The 27,022-nt window shown below is 45.3% G+C and overlaps 3 protein-coding genes across 12 annotated transcripts in view; 1 reads left to right on the top strand and 2 right to left on the bottom strand.

Moving 5' to 3' along the window:
• Nucleotides 1-8,483, bottom strand: part of POMT2 (protein O-mannosyltransferase 2) — a 30,676-nt gene extending 22,193 nt beyond the window's left edge. For 2 of the 5 annotated variants that reach the window (XM_090141442.1, XM_031593161.2), the window contains exons 1-7: nt 8,273-8,481; nt 7,985-8,069; nt 7,109-7,213; nt 5,996-6,104; nt 5,046-5,154; nt 3,217-3,376; nt 716-822 (exon numbers count right to left, since the gene is read on the bottom strand). In XM_090141442.1, the coding sequence (XP_089997568.1) occupies nt 716-822; nt 3,217-3,376; nt 5,046-5,154; nt 5,996-6,104; nt 7,109-7,213; nt 7,985-8,069; nt 8,273-8,466 (869 nt within the window). In that variant the 5' untranslated portion in view covers nt 8,467-8,481. Of the gene's footprint in view, nt 1-715; nt 823-3,216; nt 3,377-5,045; nt 5,155-5,995; nt 6,105-7,108; nt 7,214-7,984; nt 8,181-8,272 lie in introns of all 5 variants that reach the window. The other 3 variants (XM_090141441.1, XM_090141440.1, XR_016466999.1) reach the window with 2 other exon arrangements.
• GSTZ1 (glutathione S-transferase zeta 1) lies at nt 8,463-17,895 on the top strand. Of its 4 annotated transcripts, XM_031593159.2 has the most exons (10): nt 8,463-8,598; nt 10,186-10,237; nt 11,133-11,200; nt 11,856-11,936; nt 12,393-12,518; nt 12,771-12,929; nt 13,026-13,101; nt 13,887-13,939; nt 16,771-16,820; nt 17,430-17,895. In XM_031593159.2, the coding sequence occupies exons 1-10, from the start codon at nt 8,578-8,580 to the stop codon at nt 17,554-17,556; spliced, it is 813 nt and encodes a 270-aa protein (XP_031449019.1). In that variant the 5' UTR covers nt 8,463-8,577; the 3' UTR covers nt 17,557-17,895. The 4 variants fall into 4 exon arrangements, with proteins under 4 accessions (XP_031449019.1, XP_031449017.1, XP_089997572.1 ...); XM_031593157.2 differs by lacking the exon at nt 12,771-12,929; XM_031593156.2 differs by lacking the exons at nt 8,463-8,598; nt 12,771-12,929 and adding an exon at nt 9,394-9,667.
• Nucleotides 17,896-17,998: 103 nt separating this feature from the next.
• Nucleotides 17,999-26,775, bottom strand: LOC116228950 (kelch domain-containing protein 2-like). 3 transcript variants are annotated; one of them, XM_090141443.1, is made up of 13 exons: nt 25,908-26,775; nt 25,440-25,616; nt 24,787-24,892; nt 24,346-24,468; nt 23,604-23,823; nt 22,604-22,652; nt 21,716-21,834; nt 21,119-21,306; nt 20,156-20,355; nt 19,761-19,852; nt 19,390-19,444; nt 18,782-18,879; nt 17,999-18,569 (listed from the first exon to the last, which is right to left on the bottom strand). In XM_090141443.1, the coding sequence occupies exons 1-13, from the start codon at nt 26,030-26,032 to the stop codon at nt 18,361-18,363; spliced, it is 1,761 nt and encodes a 586-aa protein (XP_089997569.1). In that variant the 5' UTR covers nt 26,033-26,775; the 3' UTR covers nt 17,999-18,360. The 3 variants fall into 3 exon arrangements, with proteins under 3 accessions (XP_089997569.1, XP_031449005.2, XP_089997570.1); XM_031593145.2 differs by having other exon boundaries at nt 21,716-21,838; nt 22,629-22,652; nt 25,908-26,772; XM_090141444.1 differs by lacking the exon at nt 25,440-25,616 and having other exon boundaries at nt 25,908-26,774.
• Nucleotides 26,776-27,022: the final 247 nt, after the last annotated feature.

Here is a 27,022-nt window from a genome sequence, read left to right on the forward strand (position 1 = left end):
AGCCGACATCTAACAAAGCCTCTCCTTGAGGTTTCCCAAGTCTCATTTCTGCTAAGTAATAAGTGGTAAAACCAGCTGACTTGAACTGAAAAAATAATAGACTTAATTTTACATTCTTGTTAATGGTTAAATGCTTTTTTCACCTCATCTCTTATGGCAGCATATGGGAAATCATTATTGGACTATTTTACTGCTACTTTCCAAATAAATGCCCTCCTTACCAGAAGGCATTCGGTCTACAGCTCTCTCTACAGGAACAGCTATCAGACATTTTTCATCACAGTCAAAGCATTTTTCAGGAATGCACAGCCTTTCTGGGGAGAGGGGAAGGGTAGGTTGAGGAAATGAGAAGGAGTAGGGTGTGCTTTTTAATTTAAAGAACAACAACAACAAAAAAAAAAGAGAATGGATTTGAGACATATTCAGGTCCAGGAAGAAAGGAGGGAAAAAAAAAAAAAAAAAAAAGATACTGAGGACTTGGTTAGAATACTCAATTCACATGTCAGAATGTCTCAAGCTCAAATTCTGTTTCGCTGCCAGCTTGGCCAGAGCCCTTCTCTAAGAACAATGCAGGAGTCTGAGAAGGGAATTAAACAAAGACACAGCTCATAGCTGTGCTTTTGATGCTGTAAATGGAGAAATCCATAATCAATGGTCTTTAATTCAAAGATGACAGATGATTTTTCTTCTGTAGAAAAACAAAAAACTGAAATACCTTTTATTTAATACTGCAAAATGAACAGCAAACATCGCCACGTAGAGGGTGAGTGGAAGCAAGATAAGGCAGAGCACTCGAGCCAGGAAATGTTTCCCAAACATGACCTGGAACAAAAACAACCTAGATCAAACAGCGAAAGGAAAAGATGAGTGCACAAGCTACTAGATACTGTCTCCCTATATAGATTGAATGTAACAAGAGCTAGGTATGTTTCCTCCATGGAAACCAGCTCCCTTAGCAAGGATACTCTCACACTCCAACTTCTTTTCTTGCTCCTCAGCCAGAAGTTACAAAGAGTCAGCAACATATCCTCAATGTTTCAGCTGCCTTGACACAAAAGCTGAGAACTCCATGTAAATCACTGAGAGTGGCAGTTTGTACACAGCTGTGCTAGATTGTGATTGCGCGATCACATCATGCTAACTCTGCTGGACATAGAACAAATCATCTAAACACAGCTGTGGGACAAGAAAATACCATCAATGTTCATTCACAAAGAACTACAAAACTGATTAAGGCAAATGTTCTTACCTTTTTTTCTCCTTTTTTTTTTTTTCTTCTTAATATGGAATCTATCATACAATCATTAAGCAAACCATTTTCCACCCCTTAATAACAGATACAAGGAATTCAGAAGTAATGGAAAAAGTAACAGATATAAGGGAAAGGTTTTTTTACAATAAGGGTGGTGAGGCACTGAAACAGGTTGCCCAGAGAGGGGGTGGATATCTTATCCTGGAGACAATCAAGGTAAGGCTGGATGGGGCTCTTAGCAACTTGATATAGCTGTAGGTATCCCTGTTCAACACAGGGAGTTGGACCAGATGGCCTTTAAGGGACGCTTCCAATTCAAACGATTCTATGATTCTATGAAAAACAGCTGAACATATTACAGAAATAAGAACCTACTGAAGCCAACAGGAGAAGCAGCTGCTCAGCACAGGTACTTGAGCAGAACACTTAACAACTACTGGACACTTGGACAAATGCTGATTGATGGCACATAACCAAATTTATGCATCAGCGGCACATGAGCTAATCTCCAGTCCCCTAGGCAAAATGACTGAAATAGAAATCTTTTTCACAAAAATCAAAGCCTGCAACCATAGACTTCAATGCAACATTAAAAGAGAAAACACACTTGAAGGAAAGCATCAAGCAAACTAGGATGGAGAACCAAGATAAGCTGGATATTCTAGGAATCAGACTAGTCCCTGAAACACTGCATGTAAAAAAGTAGTTTCCTAACAAATGCAGAGATAAGTTATTCAAACTTCATGGGTTTAATTCTCTCTCTTTTTTTTTTTCCCTCCTCAAGCACTACAGTTGCCAAATATTTAGGTATTCAGAAAGAAGCATCTACCTTCTGGAGTAAATTTCTTTACATATTCTAACACTCAGGGGCTTGCTGCTTTTGCTGCCAGCAGCACAAATGAAATCACTGTGCAGCCGTCTGCTGGCAGAAAGCTTAGACATGATGGATTTGTTCCATTTCAAATGCAATTAACTGACTTTGCTCAAGAAGTGCTTCTCTGTAGCTGGAACATTGCATCTTTGCAGCTCATATTGATTCACATTAATCAGAGAAAACAAATCACACAGCAGGAATAGAAAAAGCCCCCCAAGTCCCCCGCTGTTTATGAGACAGGACTAAAACAGTAAGTGAAAGAAATAGAATTTCCAAGCTTCATGAGAGGCTGAGACAAGGAGAGAACTGAACACCTCTCAAAAGATGTGCTCAAAGAATTATTTTTTATCCTGCTGGTTGCAAAACAGTAAATGGTCTATCAAGATATTTCTCCCAGTAGCAGATTTCACAGTTGCTAGTAAACAATATATTAGAACAGGGCACCCAAATACACCAGTGAATTTCTTAGAGCTTATAAGAACTAAAGGTGAGTGAAATCAAGCAGTCTCTGGCTCTCACCATCCTCAGGACAAACTGCAGAGACTGCCATTACAGAGTGCCTACGACTCTTGCTGGACTACTGCACATTGCTGCTGTGCAGCCTGTGACACAGGAAGTACAGCCTGAGCTTGCTCTGCTCATCATATTCTTGCTCTGCTTATCATATTCTATGATTCTATGCTTATGCAAACTCAGATCTGCAAGACACAGCTGTCTGCCAGGCAGCATGGACTCCTCAGAAGTTCAATAACAGAGATGAATATCATCATGCTTTGGGCCATTGTACAGTCATTTCCAATGAACATTTTCAACCTAGACCAAAATAAAATTCATCCAACTGGAAAAAGCAACAACCTTTTTTTGAGCTCTTATGAGATTATATACAAGTTTTTAAAAACAAATGGCAACAGTTTTTTCCATCACAATGCTCATCACTAATCATCATAATCTACCTCAGATGCCTGTTTGCTGTAGATAGAGTATCACTGTTCGGCTATTTCCATGGTTATCAAAAACTAAAACTACATAGATAAAAGAAAACAAAGCAAAATAAGGAAATCCTTAACATAAATAAATTTTTGACACTCACCAGTGACAAGCTGAGGTTCCCCAGCAAGTCCCAAAGGTTATAGATTGTATTCAGACCAACCAGCAGGACTACAAAAAGGCCAACAAACTTCACCCCCATTGCTCCAGCAAGGTTCACCCCTGTCAGACTCAGCCACAGCCACCAGGAGGCAGAGAATGGCCTGCAGGACAGAGAGATGAAAGTAGAGAATAAAATAGGGCTACATGAATGGGCAGCTGTGATCAGAAAAACAAATAGCAAATCACTGCTCCACAAAATTATGTTCCATCTTCTTCTCAGGAACCCATGAGTAACAGGAAAAAAAAAAAGTTTCTTTTACTCTCTAGATGATTTTCGTGATGCAAGGATGCCCTTGATGCAGGGTTCAGTGGAGCCCATCACATCAACGTAGGCAGCCCTGTATTTCCCCTTTAAAAAAAAAAGGGAGCACAGACATCACGTATAAGCTGAAATACCATTTGAAAGAAAATTTCACATGTAAAAGGTCTGAAATCAGAATTCAGACTTCATTAATGAGTTCCATAAAAATGCAAGCTTACATCGCTCAGAAAGCTAAGGACAGGGAGGATGACATTAGAAAAAGAGCAGCCACTTTCAAAAAAGCAGAAAGACCACAGAGAAGAACATTTATCCAAAGAATAAACAAAAGCTGCAGCAAAAAGCAATGAAATTACCAACTAAACTAAAATTGAAGCAAAAAGCTGAATGAGGATGACAGGAAATTTAAAAGCCTTTTCCCTCTGACTCCTGATGCCTCGATACCTGTGTTTTGGTTAGAAACCCTTCTGCTCTGCTACACAACACAAGAGATAGAGCTGGCTTTTAATCTACATAAAATCGACTAGGTAAAGCTAATCCTGTTTTCAAAGACATGAGAAAAAAGTTCAGGTCACAGTACACACAGCTGCATCATGAGCTGATCAAACACTGCCCTGTATCTTGGTGCTTGCACTCCCCAGAGAAAGCGCTGTCAATTGGAAAGGCTTCACATGGCCCTATATGACTTTGTGGGCTGTTTCAGCCATGCTTGCTGCAATCGTGCTAAGACTTAAAGGATCCATTCTTGAACACCACTTGAAACAAAAAATGCTCATATAGCATTCTAAGATTTTATGTCTTCAAATTCTGCATGCATTGTATGGAAACTGCTCTGTACAGATCAGCCACAAAGAAGCCCTCTGACATATCCAAACATCTATAAATCACACTCCCCTTGGATAAGTCCACAGCAAATATTCTAACCATCATCCTAACTGTATTTCTCAAGTTTTCAACCTCTTTAAATCTAGCAAATTACACTCTTTACCTCATCCAGCAGGATTTATAAGTAGGATTACAGTCATGGTTAAGCTCTGTTACTCTGGCCTGGAGACAAAGTGACTGAGCCAAGACAGCATATTAATATTTTTGCCATTAAGGAGTAAAGCCTTGGCAAACTACAAACATCTTTCATTTCTCTGTTTCCAACCAACAATGTCCCATGCCACATTCTTTCCAGTCAAGGAGTTTTTAAAAAACTTTAAACTTAATTTTAGATTTATCATTCCATAACCACTATTTCTGCTGAAATTCTTCTTCCCGAAAAATAATGTATTTAAGTCTCTCTCCCAGTTTACTTCTGTCATAATCCTTTCTCCCTTGTTTCACAAACCCCTATACTAAAGGTTTATCTCCTCTACCATGCACCATTTTCACCCCCAAGTTTCTTGGAACAATCTAGTCTTAGCCATTCACACAGACTACCAAGTTTCAGACGTGTTCAAGTACTTAATCCATGCAGAAGTTGGGTACCTATGGTTTAAAAAAAAAAATAATAATCTTTATCTTACCTATCTGCACAGGAGTTACACTTCACCATACTCAGAACAGCTCCCATAAGGAAGAACATCAGAATGGGGTCAAGCAGAATATACTGAGACAAAGTAATACAGCCTGTATCTGCAGACACACAACAATAGCAGAAATGTTTGAGGTTACAGAGTGAAGCTAACATGGCAGGAAGACAGCTTATTTGGTGTAGTTGAGCCTAAAAGAACAAGGGCAATTTTAGAACCTGAAGCAGCTGGAACAACTCAATGTCTAATTGGGTAAGAAATAAACTTTCACTCACAGAAACCAGGCAGCAGAGCAGTACCTGTGAAACAGCACTCACAGTGTGCCAAACATATTCAGATGAAGACTGCTGCAGACAGCAATGATTAATCTACTAAAGCACCAGAATGGTGCCTGAGGTTGATGCAGAAGGAAAAGTCATTTTTCAGATATCATCTTTAAAAAATGAATATGACTTGGGAATTTCAAGTCCCTGTGCCTCAATATCTGCATCTCCCAATAATGCTCTGATTTGAGCAGCTTCATTTGAAATGCTCATTGCTCCACTGTTGGCTCAATTCCACAAAGAACATTACTTATTTCTTACTGTGAACTCTTCCATAGTAGTGCAGCTGGTTATTAAATATCTCTGCAGTTCATACAGGAGACATCAATATTCACCAGTGGGCAAAATTATTCCTGACCGTGTGCGTTGTAAAAATTCTTAAAAGTGATGTGAAATGTAGTCCAATGCTGGGGTCATGCACATAACAGAAATACCAGTAAACGTTTGACTATAAAATCCTCAAGAGGATTGCCAATTAAAAAGCCACATATAAAATAGAACGACTTGGCTTTTGGGAACCTCTCTCAGTAGGCATAATAACCTGCCAGGTAACACATGGTAAGCCAGAAATGACATTCTCTGAATTCATCTATTCCACTTTGCTGTAGCAGGAACACCTACCAAAAATAAGGATGAAAGCTGTGAGTAAGGCTGCTGGCAGAGACTTGGACAGCTCTAGCACTATGAGGTAGGCAAAGGGTACCAGGCAGGAGCCAAGGAATGCACAGAACTGTAGGAAAAGAAGATAATGGGAGGAGTTATACCTTTCCCCAAGGCAAAAGCACACACATTCCTTTCCTTCCTTCATGCTGTATACCTTTCAACAGCAGAAGATGCTGGAGTTACTGAACTGACTCACTGATAGCACCAGACAAAAGCCAAATGAGCAAAGATACTGCTCAGAGAACAACAGTTGCTTACACTGTTCTATCTCTAGAGGTGTCAGGAACAACAGTTAGTCATTCTCCTTCTAGCCAACATCAGATATTCATAAAAACAAATGTCAAGTAAAGACATTATATGTCCACCATACTCAATTTTTTTCAACAAGATATTAGAATATAAAATCTAAGAACAATGTATATCTCTATCTTACATCTTTAGCAGACCAACATCACCTTCTCTAGACAAATGAGAGTGAGGGTAGCTGAAGGACAAAGAACAGAGAACTCGGTTTGCAGTTTTCATCCTTCTTTCTAGGCACCAGCAACTGGCAGTTCTTTTGATTGGAGTTATCTTCTGCCGTGCCTGTGGCACTAAGTCTCCCTCGGTGACAGCACAGCCAGAATTTCAAGCAGAATACCAGTCTGAATAGCAATCTCCCCCCTTGGGCTCATTCAGCTTGGTTTCACTGGAGGCAGAATGATCCTGGTTTTCTTGAGATCCTTGGCCATCAGGGACTCCAGCAAAGCACAGCAGGGTGAGCAGAAGCCCAAGCTTAGCACCGTTTCCTTTGTACGACAGGCAATACACCTGTCCCACTCAAGACTATAGTCCCTTTAAATTCACAGTACGAGAAAACCTCTAGAATCACCTCCCTTCTCACACAGCCTCTCACAGCCAGACATCAGGATTTACTCACAGTACAACTACCAGCATTCTTTCAGGGAGCTTAGAGAACAAGGCCAAACAAACCTCTGATCTAATCCAATAGAGCTGCTCTTAAGACATAATACTCTGTACTGAAAAGCACAGGAGAGTTAAAAATCTTGATACTAGCCTTTCATGCCTTACCCCTCTCATTCCCATGTAGTTGTGCTGTTCGTATCTGTCCCCTGGTTTTTGAAAAGGAAACGTTCCATCATATCCACTCAGGTAGCCAGCAAGTCCAATCAGCATCTAAAAATAAACAAACAAACAAATAAATAAATAAATGAAAACACTGAAAGAACTGATCAGGAAAACCCAAAGGAAGAACCCAAAACAGCAGCAGATAAGATTTTCATACAAGCCAAGTCCAATTCACAGCATAGTAACTTAATTCAGACACATCATCCAAAGAATGGTTTCTGCATAGAATTCACATGCATCTATATTGCCCTTGTCCAAAAGCAACATCAGAAGGGATCAAAACTTTGGCTGCTGACTGCCATGACAACTGCAGGCTTGTAGCCCTGTGTGTGGGGTTTAGCAGATTGAATTCTGTCTCTGAAGATGCTCCCAAGCTTAAGGAGGCTCAGCCTGAAAGGAAGACAACGTGAGGTAGAAGAGAACATTATCAGCACCGTGCAAACCTTCTGTTATGGCTAGGATAAGTTCCCTACAGCAAGCCACGGCTTTGTGGCAGGCATCTGAGCTGCACAGAAGCCATCAAAAACCATTTGCTTCCTTTAATCCATAAGCTTCAATTAAACATCCCCTCTGGACCACACAGTCCATTTCTCAACTTTCTCAAACGCTCCCAATGCCCAGCAGCAACACCCATTTGTTTCCTCATACAAAGCGTTTCCACAAAGAGAAAAAGACTCAAGCTAGGGCTCGGGATGCAGAACACAAACACCAGGAAGCCAACAACAGCTGGGAAAGGTGCTGGCATTCACCACAGCCATCAACCAGAAAAAAAGGGGACGAATCTGGGGCTTCTGAAACACACGGAGCAGTGCCATTTACCTTCCCCAAAGGAGGATGGACATCAAAGAAGAAGGTCCGGTTAATGTAGTAACTTCCCATCTTCCCAAAGTGGGTTTCATCCCAACTGGAAAAAATAAGCACAGAACAACCTACTGCAACGTTGACAACTGTCAAAAAATCCAGGACGGTTTTTTCCTCCCATTTTTCATCGTGTAAAGGGTTACTGCCACACGTCCTGTAAAGGACAACGCATTACATTCAGTGGGACGACGTGCTTTAGCCTTATGAGGCAGTGTCTTTTCTAAGATTCTGATTCCCGGCCCGTACCAGACGTGCGGCGGCTCGGGCAGGCGGTGGAAGCGGGAGGCGAAGCTGAGGAGGGTGACGAGGCCCAGCGCGGCCCGCCAGCCCGCCGGAGCTCGAGAAGCGAGCGCGGAGACGGGCGGCGCTCCCTGCGGCCGGCGGGCTCCCCGCTGCCGGAGCGGGCCCGACCCGGCCCTGCCGCCCCCCGCCGCCGGCATGGACGGGGCTCCGCCGCGCGGCAGCAGGCCGGGTGCGGGGCGAGCCGGGAGGCGGAGCGCGGGGCACGCCGGGAGCCGTAGTCCTGCCGGAGCGCCGGGTCTGCTGCCGGAATGAGCTCCGCCGCAGCCAAGGTACCGGCGGCTTCGGGAGGGGGGCGGGCGGCGGCGGCGGCGGGCACAGCCGCTGGAAGGCGGCGTTTTCCCCGTCCCTCCGCTCAGACGGCCCGGGCCGCGCTCCGGCCGCCATCGCCTGGTTGTTGCCTTCCGGCGCCCGCAGGATTTCAGAAGGGCGGAAATGGTGGCTAATAAAGGCAGATCCACGGCTCCGCAGTGGCAGAGCTTTTGAAATTATAGAGGGAAGCAATTAGCTTAACGCGATTTAGTTACAAATGAGAGTGCAGGCTGCAAAGGGACAAGGAGCTGTAGAGAGGGTCAAGAGAAACGTCTCTGCCAGCTGAGGGACCTGAGTCTGCAGCGGGTGTGGTGAAAGAAAGGAGATTGCAAGCCAAAACGTTGTCAGCCAGGTCTCCAGGAAGATCGAGTCAAATAGCATCTCACAGATACTGTATGCTTCCTTTAAAAAAAAAAAATATATATATATATATAGAAGTATAGAAGTCATAGTTCCTGTTTCTTTCCCTGCAGCCCAGTCTGAGATTAGGCTGGTACTGACGAGAGGAGGGCAGCAGGAGCCCCGGGGAGCTCCTCCAGGAGCTGGCAGCCGCTGCCCAGTGAAACAGAAGCACTGCACACAGCTCCGGTCCCATCGGTTTGTGTCCCTGAGCTGTGTTTCTGCACTGACAACTGCAGAGAGCCTGACAGTCTCTCCAGCTGTCTTATTTATCCAGGACAAAAAGCTAGAGAAAGATGTACGGCTCCTAAAGTTTTGCACAGAATGGCTTAGGTTGGAAGGGACCTTAAAGATAAGTGAGCTCAAAGCTGATTAATATGTTCTGATAGCAGGGATGGGGCTGCAGCACAGCACGTGGGGATGCATGAGCAGCTGGCTGCAGTTCCCAGGACTGAATCCAACTGGCTGGTTACCTGTGTCCTGAACATAGACTTTGGGGGCGTGGTGCTTTACTCATTGGTTCCTAAATCCTTCCTCCCCCCAGTTCCAGCTGAGTTAAAGGGGAAAGAGAAGCCCAGTTCTTTTATTTCCTGGGCTGAACCACACACGCTGACCATGGCTTCAGAAAAGGTGAGAGCTTGGTTGGGGTGAAAGCATGCAGGAAAGCTGCTTTGGTGCTGGAGTTGAGATGAAGATGAGTTGTCTGCCCTCTTGGTGTTCGTCTTGAATAGCAGTAGCTCATCTCAATTGGAAAGATGCTGGTTGTGCCTTCCTTGGCTTGGAAAAGCTGCTTTATGCTTGGCACAATCACTGAGGAATTAGCTTCAAAAATACATGACAGGAGAGAAGTTAGCAGCATCTGATAGGGACAAAGAGGGAAACCTTGTAGGGGATAATTTTAAGATCACTTGTGTGTTGCTGAAAAGAGATGCAGCTGAACATTCAGAGGGCCAGAATGAAAAAGAGGAGCACTACTTGCACAGCTAGAACAGGAACAGACACTTCCAGAAAGAAGCTCTCTCCCCTGGCAAACCTTGCTCTGCTGTATCTTTTGCCTCCTGAAATGCCTTCTGATCATGCACTGCCCTCCTTTAAAATACTCTGGTATTCCCACAACATAACCACTTCATCTGTCTTTCTCTTCTCAGCCAATACTTTACAGCTATTTCCGAAGCTCCTGTTCATGGAGAGTGAGAATCGGTAAGAATTAGTTTTACTGTCTTGGTGTTGCTATGGTATCCCCAACCTTTCACTGACAAGATTAGTCACTTAATAGAGATCAGCAAACATGAACTTGGGACAGTGACACAGCATTTACTTCATCCTGCTCTGGAGTGGGAGGGAACAGCACAGGCTACCTGGAGCTGCAGGATGAGAGAGGAGCAGGCAGGAGGTCTTCTCAGTTAGCAGGGAATCTGAGGGTATCTTCTATAGTCATCCAACATTCAAGCAGGAGGGTGTACATCGCTGGTGTAAGCTTCTCCACAGTTTTCCATACTGGAGGACAGAAGCAGCAGCTCATTGCTCAACTGTGGACAAACCTTGCTCAACGGGCTTTGGAAGAGTTTTCTGTTCTCTTAGTATTTTTTGCAGATTTGTGTCTGCAGCTTGTTACAGGAAACTGCTTTTGTAAAGCTAACATGATGCAAATGGCTGTTTGTTCCACACTATTTCAAGGAACACTAGACTCTTTTTTATACCTATACAGCATCAGATTGCCCTAAGAGCCAAACAGGGCTGGGAATGGACCCTACTTAGACTGAGACAGTCTTGAACACAGTTTGGAAGGTGAACATAGGATCACCTGCCCTACCTAAGCCTCTGTCAGCAATGCTGTGCTGCAAAGAGTAGCAAAGCTTATCTTGAATAATAGTGTTTTTGCCAAGACTGTTCTTTGGTCCTTCATTTACACTTGATCCTTCATAGAGTGCTATCTTCTCACTGGACTCAGGCTGCCTTTCTTGAAGTATAGGGTCTTTTTTTTAGTTTTTTTTTTTTCCTCCCCAAATGGAGATAGTAACATTTCCATGAGACCACTACCAATGAAACTGGTCTCAATGTGCCTGTCTGAAGCTGTGTACTCTCTTCTCCCTAGCACTGGCTCTTAAAGGGATTGCCTATGACCAGATACCAGTGAACCTCATGAAGGACGGGGGGCAGCAGGTAAGGATAGAGCTACCAGTGGTCCCTCCAAGGGTACTGAACTTGGGGATCACCAGGGGAATTGGGATGAACACTAAGGAAAGTTACTAAATTCCTCACAGCTTCTCTGTAGTAGTTGCTTTCAATCAGTATTCCTTGGGATGCAGAATAAAAGGAGATGATTGCAGGAGACTAAAGATTTTCACCTCTGCCTCAAAGATCTGTGATCGAATTTCATAAGTCTGAAGATCTTTTGCTCCTGCTTAGCATGATATAACCAAACATATCTAGCATCAGGCAGGGAGAGCAGAGAGGGCCATCCAAAAGATGCCAAATGATACAGCATAAGGCTTCAAATGGCCTGCCAAAGGCTGTGTTGCCAGAAGAGATCTCCAATTAGAATGGTGATAGTAATACTGCTGTACTGCCAACAACCCATCCTGGGCTTGGCATTGATGGATTATAAAGAGGTAAGGCAATCTCACCTTGGGTGAAGTGATCTCTGAGCCTCAGCAGGAGTAGTAGGCTAATAGTACAGCACAACTTACTGCAAATATTAGTACTGAGGCAGAGGGAAAAGCCAGGTTTAAAAAAAAAAAAAAAAAGCCCTGTGGGAGCCTGAGGAAGAAAACAAGAAAAAATTCTGGTTGCAATAATCTTGGGTTCATTTCCACAGTTTTCTGCTGAATTCAAGGCAGTGAATCCAATGCAGCAAGTCCCAGCCTTGAAAATTGATGGTATCACCATTACTCAGTCGGTGAGTTAACAGCCACATACCTGCTAAACACCAAATCATGCTGCTGACCAGAAGGCAGGGGGGAAGCTTTCCCTTTGTGTTCCCTCAGACCTCTCATCTGTGTATTACAGAACAAATAACATTTGTGATAAAGAATCCCACTTGGGGGGAGAAAAAATAGCATGTAACCCTGTTAGCTCAGCTTTGGTTCAAAATTCCACCTTTTACTGAGCAGTCTGTAGTCTGGCTTAGAGTGCTGTGCCCTGGTTTGTCTGAAACTACAGCAGGTCTAAATCAGAAAGTCTTAGCAAGTATCTAAGGGGATATGCTGTTCCTTGGACTAGGAACAAATTCTATTTGAAAACTATTGTATTTTGTTGAACTTGAAATTTCCCTTTCCTAGGTGTTCTGGATGCATACTTTTCTACTTTTCCTCCATTCTCCAATAATCTTCCCTTATCTCTTTGTTCATTACAGCTGGCTATAATTCAGTACCTAGAAGACACTTGTCCTAACCCCAGGCTCTTGCCCCAAGATCCAAAGAAAAGAGCCCAAGTCAGAATGATCTCGGATCACATTGCTTCTGGCATTCAGCCACTCCAGGTACTGCCTGGTAATATCCATGTAAATGAGAAAAACAGGATGGATTTCCAGGAGTTTGTAACTTTTTAAAGCTCAGTCTCTTTCTGCTGTTGTTGGCCAATAGAGTGGCAGATTTTAAGACTCTGTTAGCAGATGAAATTTATACTTAGCCTCTGCTTGATATGTTGCCAATGGCAACAGAATGTCATACAAAGAAAATCCCATAGCACCCCATGATTCTTTCCAGAAACAACTGAACCCATATGGCTTCAGTGCAGGGTATACACTGTTTCAGGAAGAGGGAGTGAGCCCAAGAACTTGGGCATAAGAATACCCTGGCAGCTTCTGTTACAGAAGAACAGGTCTAGGAGAGAGCAGAGCACATGGTTCAGCAAGAAGGAGATCAGGGCTGACTCAGCAGGCCAAGTTCAGGCAGGCACTTGAGCTTGGCACTTCTTAATCTGCCCTCTCTAGGCAAGGTCCAGCCAACAGCTGTCCTTTTAATCTGGAGATTGCTTGCCTTCACAGAATTTGAGCATCCTGAACAAAATGGGGGAGAGAAAAATGGAATGGGCTCAGCAGTGCATCACATCTGGATTCCAAGGTATATCCTGCATCCAAAATGCTCAGCACTTTCACTTCTCTTCAAAACTGTGAGGCAGCATGCTGCACCACTGGAGCCCTATTTTCTCCTCAACCAAGCTGGGAGACACAGTGCTCTTCTTGCTCAGAGTCCCTTGTCCAGTACTACTAGCTCTCTAAGGTCTTGGAGGGAAAATGCTGTTCATAGTGTACTTCCACTGCTGTGCATGGAAGAGGAAAATCCCAGAGCCACCCTCTATGCTGCCACAGTTGATTCACCCTGAAGTATGGAGGCTGACAGCACTTCTGCTTTCCACTCAGCTGCTCCCAAAGTTGTGCCTTTTGCTTTGAAATTCTATCAACCTATATTGGTATTCTTTTGTCTAAAGAAATCTGATGGCAAACTCCCACAGAATTTGGCATGTAGCAGAGTATTTCTTTACTTTTTGTTTCCTCCAAACTTTCTTCCATATGCTAGAATGGCTGGTGCATCTTCACTTCTGGATAGTGAACTTTTCTACTTTTTCTCTTCCTACTCTCACATATCTCCACGTTGTGCTCCTAGGACCTCATCTGCATTGCCTGAAACAGCTGGGTCCTAGAAGGCTGAAGGAAAACTAAAGGCTCATGTAACTGTGTTATTGTAGGATTTCTGTTCTTTCTAGATTCTGTCCTGTACTGCACCTTTTTCATCCTCTTCTCAGAGTTAAAATGTCCTTGTTCGTAATTCGCAGTTAAAAAGGTCTCTGAGGTTCCTTTCAAATGAGCTTCCAATGCCTTACTCCAATATACCACCTCTCTTGGCAGCACTAGAACAGATTCTGCAACACACTGCTGGACGCTACTGTGTGGGAGATGAGGTAAGTATCAGAATTATGTATTGTGTAATGTGTCCCAGCACGTTCCAAAGGGAAAGGGAATTAATTGTAGAGGCACAGCACAACCATCTCCTGTGCCTTGTACTATGTGCAGTGTCTATACTATAGGAAAAATAGCTGTATGAATCCTACTTAAGCCAGTACTGACTTACAAATAGCTATTCAGATGTTTACTTGTCCCTGCCTATGAACTGCTGATAGCTAGATCCTGCACTTCTGTCTAAAGTCTGTGAACTGGCTGCCACTAAACAAAGTGGGAACAGGCTAAGTATTTTTGTTTTCCACACATGTACAGATAGAATGAGGAAAGCCAAGGCATAGATGGAGCTGAACTTGGTGAGGGATGTGAAAAATAACAAGAAGGGGTTCTATAGGTACATAGAGGAGGAGACAGACCAAGGAGTGTGTTCCCCCTCTAATAAATGAGAACAGATAACTGTTTTCCTGAGACGTGGAAAAAGCTGAAGTACTCAATAAGTGCTTTACCCCAGTCTTCACTGGTGATCAGGCTCCCCATGTTTGCCAGGACTCTGAATCTCTAGGTGTGAGTGAGGAGGGTGGATTCCATCCCACTGTAACAGTGGAACAAGTCCAAGACTTCCTCATGAAACTGAATGTATATAAGTCTATGGGGCCAGATGATATGCATCCCAGGGTGCTGAGATGGCTGATGTGGTTGCCGAGCCACTCTCCATCATATTTGAAAAATCATGGCTGTCAGGTAAAATCCCCAGTGACTGGAAAAAGGGAAGCATTACTCCTATTTTTAAGAAAGGGAGAAAAGATGACCTGGTGAACTACAGTGGACAGGGGAAGGGTGACGGGTGTCATCTACCTGGACTTCTGCAAAGCCTTTGACATGGTCCCTCACCCTGTTTCTCCAAATTGAAAGCTGGACTGTTTGATGAATTAGGAATTGGCTGGCTGGCTGCAGCCAAAAGGTTGTGATCAACACTTCTATGTCAGGATGGAGTCTGGTCACAAGTGGTGTCCCACAGGGGTTGGTCTTGGGACTGGTGCTCTTCAACATCTTCATCAATGACATAGACAATGGCACTGAGTGCACCATCAGCATTCATCCTTTGTGGATGACATGAAGCTGAGTGCAGTCAATACATTGGAAGGAACGGAAGCCATCCAGAGGGACTTGGACAGGCTGGAGAAGTGGGCCCGTGTGAACCTAATGAGGTTCAACAAGGCCAAGTGCAAGGTGTTGCACTTGGGCCAAGGCAATCCAGGTATTTATACAGATTGAGGGAAGATCTTGAGAGCAGCCCTGTGGAGAAGGACTTGGGGGTCCTGGTGGACGAGAAGCTGAACATGAGCCAGCAGTGTGCTCTTGCATCCCAGAAGGCTATCTATATCCTGGGCTGCATTAAAAAAGGGATGACAAGTAGGGAGAGCCTTCTACTTGGCTCTTGTGAGGCCCCATTTGGAGTACTGCATCCAGACCTGGGGCCCCCAGCACAAGAAAGATGCAAAGCTCTTGGAACGGGTCCAGAGGAGGGCCACTAAGATGATCAGAGAGCTGGAGCACCTCTCCTATGAAGAAGGGTTAAAGGAATTGGGATTGTTTAGCTTGGAGAAGAGAAGGCTCTGGTGATGTTGGGGCCTTCCATTACTTGAAGGGAACTTATAAACAGGAGGGGGGAATGGCTGTTTACGAAGGTGGATAATGACGGGACAAGGGGGAATGAGACTGAGACAAGGGAGATTTAGGCTAGGTATTAGGAGGAAGTTTTTCATCAGAGAGTGGTGAGGCACTGGAACAAGTTGCCCAGAGAGACTGTGGATATCCCATCCCTGGAGGCATTCGAGGTCAGGCTGGATGTGGCTCTGGGAAGCCTGGCCTAGTGGTTGGTGACCCTGCCCACTGTGGGAATGGGTGAAACTAGATGATCTTTGAGGTCCTTTCTCAACTCAGGCCATTCTATCATTCTATGATGATTCTTTTCACTCTTAATAGATTTAGAGTGTCCCATCTGAGGGGCAAAGTATGGCTCAAGAAATGCACGTTCTGCTCTTAGCTCTGTCCTGTGTAAACTTTAACCAAGTTATATCATTTTGCTCTGTTTCTCCAATTTTAATATGGGCAGACTGCAGAAACAGATTGCATGCAGTTTGTTCTGACCCTTTCCAAGCTAGAGGCATCTCAGACCTCTTCCACTTAGCAGTCCTGTTTGCCAAACAATGACATCTTTCCTATAAAGGGTGGGAAAATATTAGTAATGAGGTCTCACGGTGGAAAGTAATGTGTGCCCTGAAAGGTGCCTACAGTTTCGTGACTTGGGTAATAGGGGAGAAACGGTTGCCTTTTGTGCAGTTAAGCAGCTAACTGTATTATGTGTAAGGAGTGTTTTCAGATTACAAGTCTTTTAGCCTGCATACAAAGGTCTTATCATTCAGCAGTTCCTGATCTTGGTGGGGCTCTTTGATGCTTCTGCAATGCAAACAAGCAAAATTTATACATCCTTTCCCAGCCATGCAACACCTATACCCATCCCCCCAGCTTCTCCCTTTGCAGCTTGCCAGCACTTGTTTGATTACTGGCAGTTGCTTTAGAAGCACTGTGTGCTTGAGGTCACCGTGATCACCTGATAATTACAAAGCTCCCTAAGAGCTGATAGCTTTTGTGCTATTGACTTCTGTAAGGATCCTTTCCTATTACTGTTGTGGCATTATAAATGCTCGCTTAAATAATGGGATTGTTGTGACAACTCCTCTGTTCATCCTAAACCTATCTGTGAAATGATATCAAATACCACCAGCTGAAAAAGTAATACTCTGGTCTCTTTTCTGTGCTCCATTTGCAGGTATCCATGGCTGATCTGTGCTTGGTGCCTCAAGTTGGCAATGCTGAAAGGTAATTAAGTCTAAGCTTGAGGTGTTCTTCAAGAGCACCTAATCCTAAGGTTAGACTGGCAGAACTTAACTTCTGCTTCTCCTTGTGTTAGGAAAGATCCACATCCTGCCCTATCCAATTATAGGTTCTTCTCTGCGTGAGTTTGTCATAAGTACTTTGTCTCTTGGAGGTTTCTGGAAATGAGGAGCTGGTCTTTCTTCCCAGATGCCCCTGGAAGAAACTTGATCTGTGTCCTTATAGAAAAGCTAAGATTGCCTGCACCCCACATCCTCCCTCCCTTCTTTGCCCGGTATCTACATTGCACAAGGCAGAGAAAAGAATAACCTGACTGTATTTATTGAAAGTCCTAAACCTGTGCTAGTAGTGACTGCAAGATTCCCAAGAAACCTGTACTGCCTTCTTACCATAAGCTGAACACTATGTAAAAACCTAGTGAAAATGGAAGAACTAACTAGCTTTTCCAATAGCATTTATTTTAAAACCTGCAAGAATGAACTTCTCTTAATGTAGATGTGAGATGTGTTGACACTGGGCAGGCATAGAACACTGCTCTGTCCTTCTGCTCACTGGCTGACTGACTCTACCTCACAAATTCTTTTCCTTTTGCAGATACGGTGTGAACTTGGGTCCATATCCTACAATAACTAGAATAAACAAAGCTCTCCTGGAGTTAGAGGCATTCAAAGTAAGCCACCCATCCCGGCAGCCAGACACTCCTGCAGAGCTGCGATCTTGAGGCCCTTCTACCCATTAAATCAAGTAGCTGGAGTGGCGAGGATGACAACAGCTACAGCTCAAGTAGGACTTCAGTGCCAGCAGGAAGCCCTGTACTAACATCTCACTATGTGGGACAGCTGATTTGAAACTCTTCCCTATGTCCAGCAGCAATCTTGCAGAATTAATCAAGATCTGTTCAGAGCAAAGCTATAATCAGAAATATATAACCAACTCACTCCCATATGCTGAAAATTACAGCAGTCTCTTCCTTCTCCCATTCACAGACAATGCCCTGTGCATTTTCCTAGTCCTCAGCTGCAAACTATTTGCTAAAAGAATAAATCTCACATTACATGCCCTCCTTCTATGTCTGAATTTGTTGGTACTTTGACTTTGAGGAACTTTCAAGCTGCAGCAGCAAATTCCATTCTGCTCATCTGAAAAGAAATCAAATGCCTGAGTCATCTTCAGAGCACCTCAGAAATTCCAGCCCTGTAGGTCAAAAAGGGAAACCTGTACGTCAGGAAAGGAAACAAGAAGCCTGTGACTGTGTTCCTGTGCAGGTTTATCTCAGATCCCACTGAAAGTTCTGGCACCCAACCCAGGGATACAATAGGGGATTTCTACCAATCTGATGCTGTGTATCAACTGCCCTAAAAGGGGCAATACCCACAGCATACAGAAAGACACTGCAAATCAGTGATGTCTTGTGCTAAGGTAGCATTCACTTGCTGCATTGCTGGGACTCATTTATTATTGGGACTCATTATTACCCCTCTTTATGTTGGCAAAGAGGGGACAGGCTCATTCTGGTTATTCTGCATTATCCTAGGTCCAGCTGGATCTTCTTTGTGCTGTTGTAAAAGGTCCCTGCACAGTTGGAGCCCCCAAAGACCAGCACCGTGTGCAGGTTATGCTTATTCTTGTTCTCCTTGTCCACATCCATCATGAGAGTCAGATCAAGCAATGCGTGGCCAGCTCGTGGCACAGAGCAGAGGTCATGGTGGATCACTGTGCTCCATGAAAGAGTATCTGAAGTACAAATGCATTATAAATAATGGAGGGGAAAAAGAAAAAAACAAAACAAAACAAACAAACAAAAAACAGAAGAAAAAAAAAAACCAACAACCACCTACTTTCCTAATGCAAGGAGTGAAACAAACACACCAGACTACACATTCAGAAACACCACTGCAGTTCACTGTCACCAAAAGCTATGGAAATAGGGAGGGAGATTCACTCACCTAGGTGAAAAACAAAGGCATCCTGTAGGGCTCCCTTGGCATTGCAGCCTCCACTGATCAGAACTTTCCAGTCTGAGACAGCCAGAGCTGCATGAAAACTGGGACCAGAGCAAAGGTGGGGTTGCGTCAGCCAGCAATGGGCAGTGGTGAGCAGACTTTCAGGAGCAGACTGGGGGCTTAAACTAGAGAATAGAAGTTAACTTCTCTTCTGCCCTGACTTGCTGAACGACCCTGGAAGAACTGTTAGTTTCTCTCTGCAGGTCGTGACATAAATCAGGCCTGAAAAGCACCTCATTACCTCAGGAGCTAACAGAACTTCTGTGTTTTGCTATATGGAATAGGACAGCGGGAACTTAAGTCACTGGTCTAATGGGAGATAGCATCCCTTCAGATTTCCACTTAGGTACCTAAGTGGTCTGTACTCCTTACAACTTATGAGGACCCGGGCATGGGAATTTCTGGTCTCACAGCAGAGGGGTCACCCACAGTGTTTTGACTAGTGAGACAAAGGTATGCAACTAGGTCTGATCACAAGCGCCTTTTAAACCTGGCTTTACAGAGAAAGAACAGAGGAAGAAAGTGCTTCTAGACCTGCAACAAGATCTTACCAACGTGCAGAAGGCTGTCCTGCGCAGAGTGCAACTGGTGTATATTCCATGAAACCTGACAGCCAGGAAAAAGTTTGATTAATTGTCCAAAAAGCACTGCTAGCAATATTTCTCAACCTCATAATCAGACAAAAACTTCTAAACACTGTCACATCGGCTACCTGTACTTTCTGTTGCCCAGCTTCTTCCAGAAAAGGAATGTCTTGTTTTTCCCCATTACCCGCCCCCTTATATCGCCACTAACCCAGAGTTTTCCATCTCCATTGCCTAGTCAGGATTTTTAGTGTTAATTCTGCCTTTCCATTCTACAGGCCTTATTTCACAGTCCTTGCCTTAAAACAGACCTCCAAAGATGGCACAGATTTTCTTACCCAGATCCAAGATGTGCATGTCACTGAGGTAGAGACAAGACCTCTGACCCCCAAAGATCAGCAGCTTGTTCTTCAGTAGAGTAGCTGAATGTCTGAGAAGAGAAGCAGCAAATGAGCAAAGCATCTTCAGCACGCTCCCTGATGTGTTAGCTTTTGTTCAGCCCGCCTTGGCTTCTGTTAATGAGTTGCAATAGCTTCTGTCTGCACCTCTCTCTATCCTCAGCCATTGCAGCCCAAGGACAGAGTCCTGACAGAATATTGCTCAAAACATAGCCTTATCTTAATGGAGGAAATTGTAGAGAAAGTCACCTAATATTTAGGAATCTGCACTGAGGTGGGAGGGAAGGTGAGGTTTCCTGCTCTATTTTGGAGCTCCAGAGCAAGAGCACTCTCACCCAAGCCTAGGCAGAGGCTTTTCCCCTTCTGAGATGGGCTGGTACCAAATTTCATGTTCTGGATTGAAGATATAGAGCATGTTGCTGCAGGGTCCAACTGCCAGCGATCCTGTTTTAGGGAAAGCCCCTCCAAAAACAAAGAGCTCTTTGCGATAGATAGTTGCACTGTGGTAGGTCAGCGATGGCATTCTTCCTTTAGCCTAGGAACACAATATCTGTTATAAGAAGTTTGTTATTTGCTGCATGACCCATAAGAAAGGGTTTCACATCATGCCATGAGTTCATCAAGTTTCGATTTTCATTTTATTGGCTCCCTCATCAGATCTTTGCCATTCAGGCAGACAGTAAATCCTTTCCATACTCTGCACCACCAGAATGCTCTGATGAGAGTAGGAAGTTAACCTCTCACTCCAGCTGTCACAAAACAAGACAGGGAACAGAAAGATCTCATCCCAGTTTTATTCTATGACAGCAGTCTTCTGCTTTAGCCAGGAAAGAGACAGTCTTTAGCTGACAGGGCCTGCCTGCTTCAAGAATAGGACCCATAATCCAAAGAGCTAACAGACCTGCCATGCTCAGAGCAGCCCTCTGACTTCAAAAGACCAGTTCCTCAGCATCCAATGTAGCTCTCAACAACACCATGCAGAATGAGATGTCATTTCCATTTGCTACTTGTGCAGTACCTCCCACCCACCACTCTGATCAGACACAGCACTCTTGGAGCAACAAGTTTTTTCTACATAGTTTCATTCACTTTAGGCATCCCCTCTGTTTTCTGCCAAGCTTATGGCCCTTCAGTATAGTTGGGTTTGACAGATTCAAGAAGGTTAAGCAGCTCAGGCAACCTGCAGCAACAACAGACCAAGACTTCTGGAGTACGGACATCAGTACATCAATTGCTACATTCAGGCAGGACCTACCACACTTTATGTGCTTTTATTTTAGAAGAGCTGCAGTACTTACAGCCACAAGAAGCCATTTCCAGGTGACTGTGTCCAGAATGTAGATGCCACTATAGTCTTTGTCCTTCCTAATGCCCCCAAAAATGTAGATACGCTTGGTGTCTGGGTCATAGGTAGCTGTGTGACCACGTAAGCATGATGGCATAGCATTTTGTTGCTGGAGACTCACTGGAAACCAAAAATCACTGTCTGTAGGAACAACACCAGGCAGATGGTAGGTAAGTGAGTTTAAAATGGGGACATCACTGCACCATAAGCACAGATCTTAATTACAGGTTCTTTGTTCCCTTTCTCCTGTCTGCTTTTCCAGAGCAACATAATCTCTTTACCAAAGTGCAAGCTTCCTGACAGGCAAAGCACAGCAGCAGGCAGCATGAAAATTCTGGTGTGCATCCTGCAGTTACCTTCCCAGCACACTGGGAAATTGCCTGGAGTGACACCAGCAATTCCACTTCCCAGAACTGACAGTGACTGTGTTAGGTGTTGCGACCCCTCTGCTCTTCCCTCCCCAAGCACAGACCCCAGAGGATATTCTTCCACCCAATTCATCCTTTATTCCCACCCACCCCATTGCCTTTGACATCCTTAAACTCCTCACCAATTTCCAGTTTCCAAAGAGCATCCTTGCAGACCTGCTGATCAGCCCCTTCTCCACCAACCAGAACAGCCGTTCTCAGATCGCTGAGGCACATGGCATGGCACCACCGTGGGCTGGGGCTGCCTGGGGAGGGGAGAGCACAGTGCTGGGAGCAGTCAGAAACACTCCTCAGTTCCCTTAACTGGAGAGAATAAGGCAACTGAGGGCTCAGAGGGAGGGAAATGGGAAAGCAAAGACTGCAGGTCTCTTATCATTGGAGTGGCAAAGCACACAGCTCCCTGTGCATGATTTTCTGTTGGCTTTGGGGGAAAAGTACTGTATTAGGAGTGTCATCATGAGAAGGAGTCAGCAGAGAGGGCTCTGGCTGGATTTAGGATGCATACAGCTGCCACTTCAGAGACAGGCAGGCAGAGGCAAGCCTGGATCCCATCGAGTACCTATTCCCAGAAAGAAATCCCAGTTGTGTTCTCTGCTTGCATTACTGCTTGTGAGAACATGGGGGAGGGCTACCAATAAGAGCTTGTCAATGCCTAAGACATACCAACCCAAAACCTTGAGCTGCTTTCAGAGATATTCCTTCTACTGCCCTGTTCCTCCTCTTTTCCCATCCCAACCCCTGCATTTGGCTGAGCAAGCTAAAAAATCCTTTTTATCAAAGCTCATTCCACATCTTATACTTTGTCTCAAATGGTTACACACCCAGAAGCATTCCTGAGATTCAAAGGGGTTACAGAAGCACATTAGAGACCTGACAGTACAATTGCACGCAATATATACAGAACACATGCTGTTCTGTATATTCCTGATCTCTGGGGAGGTAAAGGATCAAACACAAGCAGCCTGTGATGTCAAAGGGAATGGCATCACCGGCTGGGTGAAAAGACAAACCAGAGTCTAGAAGCCAGATCTTCACCTTGCAACTCCTCCACTGCCAGATCTGCAGAAGAAACACAAAGATAGCCCCGTAAAGAAAGCAGCCAGCAGACATACCTTGGGAAATGCTCAGCTCTGTGGTGTAAGAAACCTCCGGCCTTCTTTCCTCAGACCCCCAGCTCAAAGCTACCTGATAGCAACCAATCAGTTGCAAGACCAAGAATCATGAAGAAAGTCTCATCAGAAGCAATGCAGAAGACAGATAAGAGCACACCTCCTCTGACTGCTATCATGCCATTGCATTCTACATTGCTGATGAAGACCTCATTCTACCCTACTACATTTGTCTTTGTGAGAAGCAAGTCCCAGTAAATGATTTCACATGGTGACCTCTGAGCTACTGTCAAATATTTACACACACGCTTGGTCACATCTTGGAGCTGACTTGAAATTCACACTCCAGAAGCTAAAGGTTTAATTCCTAAAACCCTTGGCAGCTTCCTCCTCACTACTGAAAATTCAGTACAATTATACTACTTATATTTATATACATTTCTTCTTTTATCCTCCATACTTTAATAATAAACAATGTCTTTCTATGGACCAAGTGTTATGCTGATGGTAGGGGAACAGACAGTCTAATGGAGAGATTATAGAATATAGTGGTAGGTTACTTTTTTCTGCCTCCATTTACTCTTTTGTAAGACAAGGCTAATGGTGCATGCCCTCATTTACAACACTTTTACTCATATGAAGTGATAAAGCATATAATGTTACAGTACGGAGTATTGGCACTAAAGAATACATCATGTTCTATATCGTTTTCCCAATGGACAAAAACTGCTCAAGCAGTTTATCCAGGGCTAAGAAGCAGTCCTCAGTACTTTGCCAGCCACAGACAAGCCTAACCCTATCTTGGAGGCACACCAAGAAATGAACTGGAATCTGTTGCCATCAGCAGTGAGATACAGTGCAGATAAGACCCATAAATAAACCCGGAAGCTGACAGAGTTACCTTCTACATCGAGCTCTCTCTCAGACGCTCTGGGTTCAAATAAAATTTTCCTGGGTTTTTTGGGGCAGACAGGACTCTCCCTCCAAGCGTCCCTGGGTTGTATCCCACGAGGTGGTAGCTTCGGGGCACAGGGTACCACTAGGCTCCTTAGCGATGTGTGGAAGTCCTTCCTAGCAGGCCAGGAAGCTCTTGCAGTCATCTCAGAACTCTGACCCTTAACCTGTGACAAGAGCTCTAGTCAAAGCAGTTATGAAGAGAAAGACTTGAGGCTACTGCAAATTTATCTATAACAGGGACAGAGACAAGTTTGATGCAGTGGCTGTTTTCAGGCTTACTTTCCTATTTAGTCTTCAGGGTCAGCATGCCAACAACATCAGCTGCCAAACACGTACCAAGCCATGCAGACACCCACTGCCATGTGCCCAGCCAGTGGCCTGCTTTTGCTACTGGCTGCCACAGGCAAGCTTGTACAGAGGCCACCAGAGAGGCAGAGGGGCATCGGTGCCAGTAACCAAGTGGATTAGTGATCCCATCAGGCACAGTTAAATTCAACCCCTTTAAAGATATTATCCAACTTCTGTAGCATAAATGAACCTTTGACTCCAAAACCTGCTTAGTCAGGTATTCTCTATGATAAAGGCAGCATGTGCTGCTGCTAGATACAAGCTGAGCAGTTTCAGGTGACAGAGCAAATACCAAGGAGGAGTGAACTGATGAAAGGAAGGACCCAGTGCACACTTACAGCAGAAGGATCCTCCAGGTCCTGATCAAGGGGCCCATCGTCAGCAGGAAGCACTGGGGACTGGGTGGTCTCTGGGACCAGAAATGAGTGAGCAGGCGTACTGCTGGAGACTCCATGGAGCAGCTGGGACAGGAGCAACAATGTGTGGTGTTAGAACAAAAGTCCATGCAAGCTGTCAGCCACAGAAGATGAGCATAAATATGTACTGCAAGGGACAGGTTCCCTGCAAGGGAATAGCCCAAATCTTTCTGGGGTAATCCAACAAAATTAAAAAAAAATGTCAGACCAGACATGTTAACAGACCTATGCAATGTGGTCCTGCCTTGAAGAAGCAAAGAGAAGAAACACAAGAGAATGAAAAAGGAAGTTTAAAGTTCAGAGCTGTCAGAGATGAAGTGGTTTGGAATCCAGGACAGGAAGAGGGATTATTGCTTCTTTCACCTGTCCATGGACAGTCAGGACAAGCTTCACAGGGTTGCCTTCATGCGCTTCTTTCAACGAGGCCATGAAAACATCTGTTCTCCAGTCTCCTTCCCACACCAGAGACCTGCACAAAGCATCATGGGTTTTCAGCCCACAGCTAGCATCAACCTTCGAGGAATTCTTGCTCCTAAACTTGCTGGTAGCACTTCAAAGCCAAAAAATAAGAACTCTGAAAGCAGCTGAAAGTTGGAAACATCACAGGAAACTCTAGAAAGTAGCTTTTGTTTGGGTGTATAAATGTAACTTCATGAAACAGAGCAGGACAGGGGCTGTCCCTTATTCTCTTTCACACTACGGCCAATGACATGTGAGACAGCTCTGGAGAACTAACACAATCTGTAAGAGGTAAAGGGGTGTTCTTATCCAAATAACCATCATACAAGACAGTTAAGACTTCCTACTCTAAACAGATTCTTCCACGGGATCTGTGATAGTTGTAGTGTAAACAACGTGCCTGCGGCTCTTGGTTATGCTCTTGCTACATTCACCCTTCCCAGAGCCATCCCAGGAAGCTTTGGTCTCCTCCATATAAAGCCTCGAAAGAAAGGGAAAAGCAGGGCCAAGCACAGGGCAGCCCAGCAACACCCAGCAGCGCCCTGTCACAGCGCTACCTGCAGGCAGGCCCCAGCGTGCCGAGCCGCTGCACCCCGACGCCCGGTGCCACCAACACGTCCGCTGTGATGCTGGTGTCTGGGGAGTAGCAGCTCCAGTCCCCCAGGCTGAACACCACCAGCTGCCTGGGCAGCGGCAGGGGCAGCCAGCCCTGGAAACCCATCTTGCTGGATTGGCTGGGAGGGAGAGCAAACAAGAAAACGTACAATCAGAGAAGTACCAGGAACGCTCAAAAATATACCAAGGAAGCATAGAAAGTGAGGGCTTGTTTTGCTCAAGAGCGTTTCGCACGGGGATGCGACGAAGGAAAGCGCTGCTGTCCGCAGAAAGGAGAGCTGCCACACGCCTAAGGCCGCACCGCGTCCACCCGGCCCAAAAGGGAACCCCGCCCGCGGCCGGCCCGGCGCCGCCGCCCTTTCTCTGCCCGGGGCGGCGGCCGCCCGTGGAGGGGCAGCGCCGGGCCGCACCTGCTCAGCCGCCGCGGCGGCTCCCGCAGCGTCCATAGCACGTAGAAGGCGAGGTCGTCGTCCCGGGCGGCGCCGCCCGCTCCCAGCTCACCCCGGGCAGCGGGGCCGTGGCAGGCGGGCAGCATGGCTGGAGAGAGTCAAAAAAAAGCGGCCGTGGCTGGCCGCTAGAGAGGTGCCGGAGGGCGGCGCAGCTGTGGGCGGCCGCCGGGCATCAACCGCCCCCAACCACCTCCTCGCTGCGAGGACCGAGAGGATCGCGTGGCCCGTACGCGGAGGGAGCGTCCGAGGCGACCCCGCGAGCCGCACAGACGCCAGTGACGGCGCTTCGGCGGCCGAGGGAACCGCGCTCCATACGTGCGGCTGGAAGGCGTCCTCCTGCGCAGGGCCAGCACAGCCCGCTGCCGAAGAACGGGTCCGTCCTGTGCTGCAGCTCAACCACTAAAGTTACAGAAAGACTGGAATTACGTTGTGAAACGTCACATCGCTTCCCTGCTTCCCAAAAGTTGTTTAATTGTGCTCTTGGCCACACGCCTGAGCCAGGGCAGACGGCAGAGATTCATAGTGAGCTAATGGCAATCAAATACTGAAGTGCTGTTTCTTTTCCGTGCTCCTCAACAGAGACAGTGTCCTTAACTTGGCAGAGTTATGTATCCCTTTGATCAACTCTGTATGATCACTGCTGCCCATCAGTTATTTTGCAGAAATGCTCCAGGCAAACACAAGACGAGAAACATCTGAACTCACGCAGCACCTGCCGCAGCACCTGCCCTACTGGGTTTTGAAACAACGAATGAGAAAGCATCCACAGCTTCAGCCATCCTAGTTCTCATTTTGACCAAGAAGCACTCTCTGAAGATGCTTCCTCTAGGCTACATAAATCCAGACTTTATAGTTGCTGGGCCATCGACTTCATCTTGCTATGAGGAAATTGCAAAAGAAACACTTTGTTGTAGATAATTTCATCAGTATCTGGTAACTGAAAAGATGTTCTGAATCCTTCAAATTGAAAGCTTTAGTAACAGAATACTTGCTAAAAGTGATCTCTGCAAACTGAGCTGAAGAGCGCCAGTATGAAGCAATGAATGGTAGACCATTCAAATTCTTTCTGGGCCAGT

Source organism: Phasianus colchicus, chromosome 5 (genome assembly GCF_987193195.1).
Source record: "Phasianus colchicus chromosome 5, bPhaCol1.hap1.1, whole genome shotgun sequence".
Classification (NCBI taxonomy): Eukaryota; Metazoa; Chordata; class Aves; order Galliformes; family Phasianidae; genus Phasianus; species Phasianus colchicus.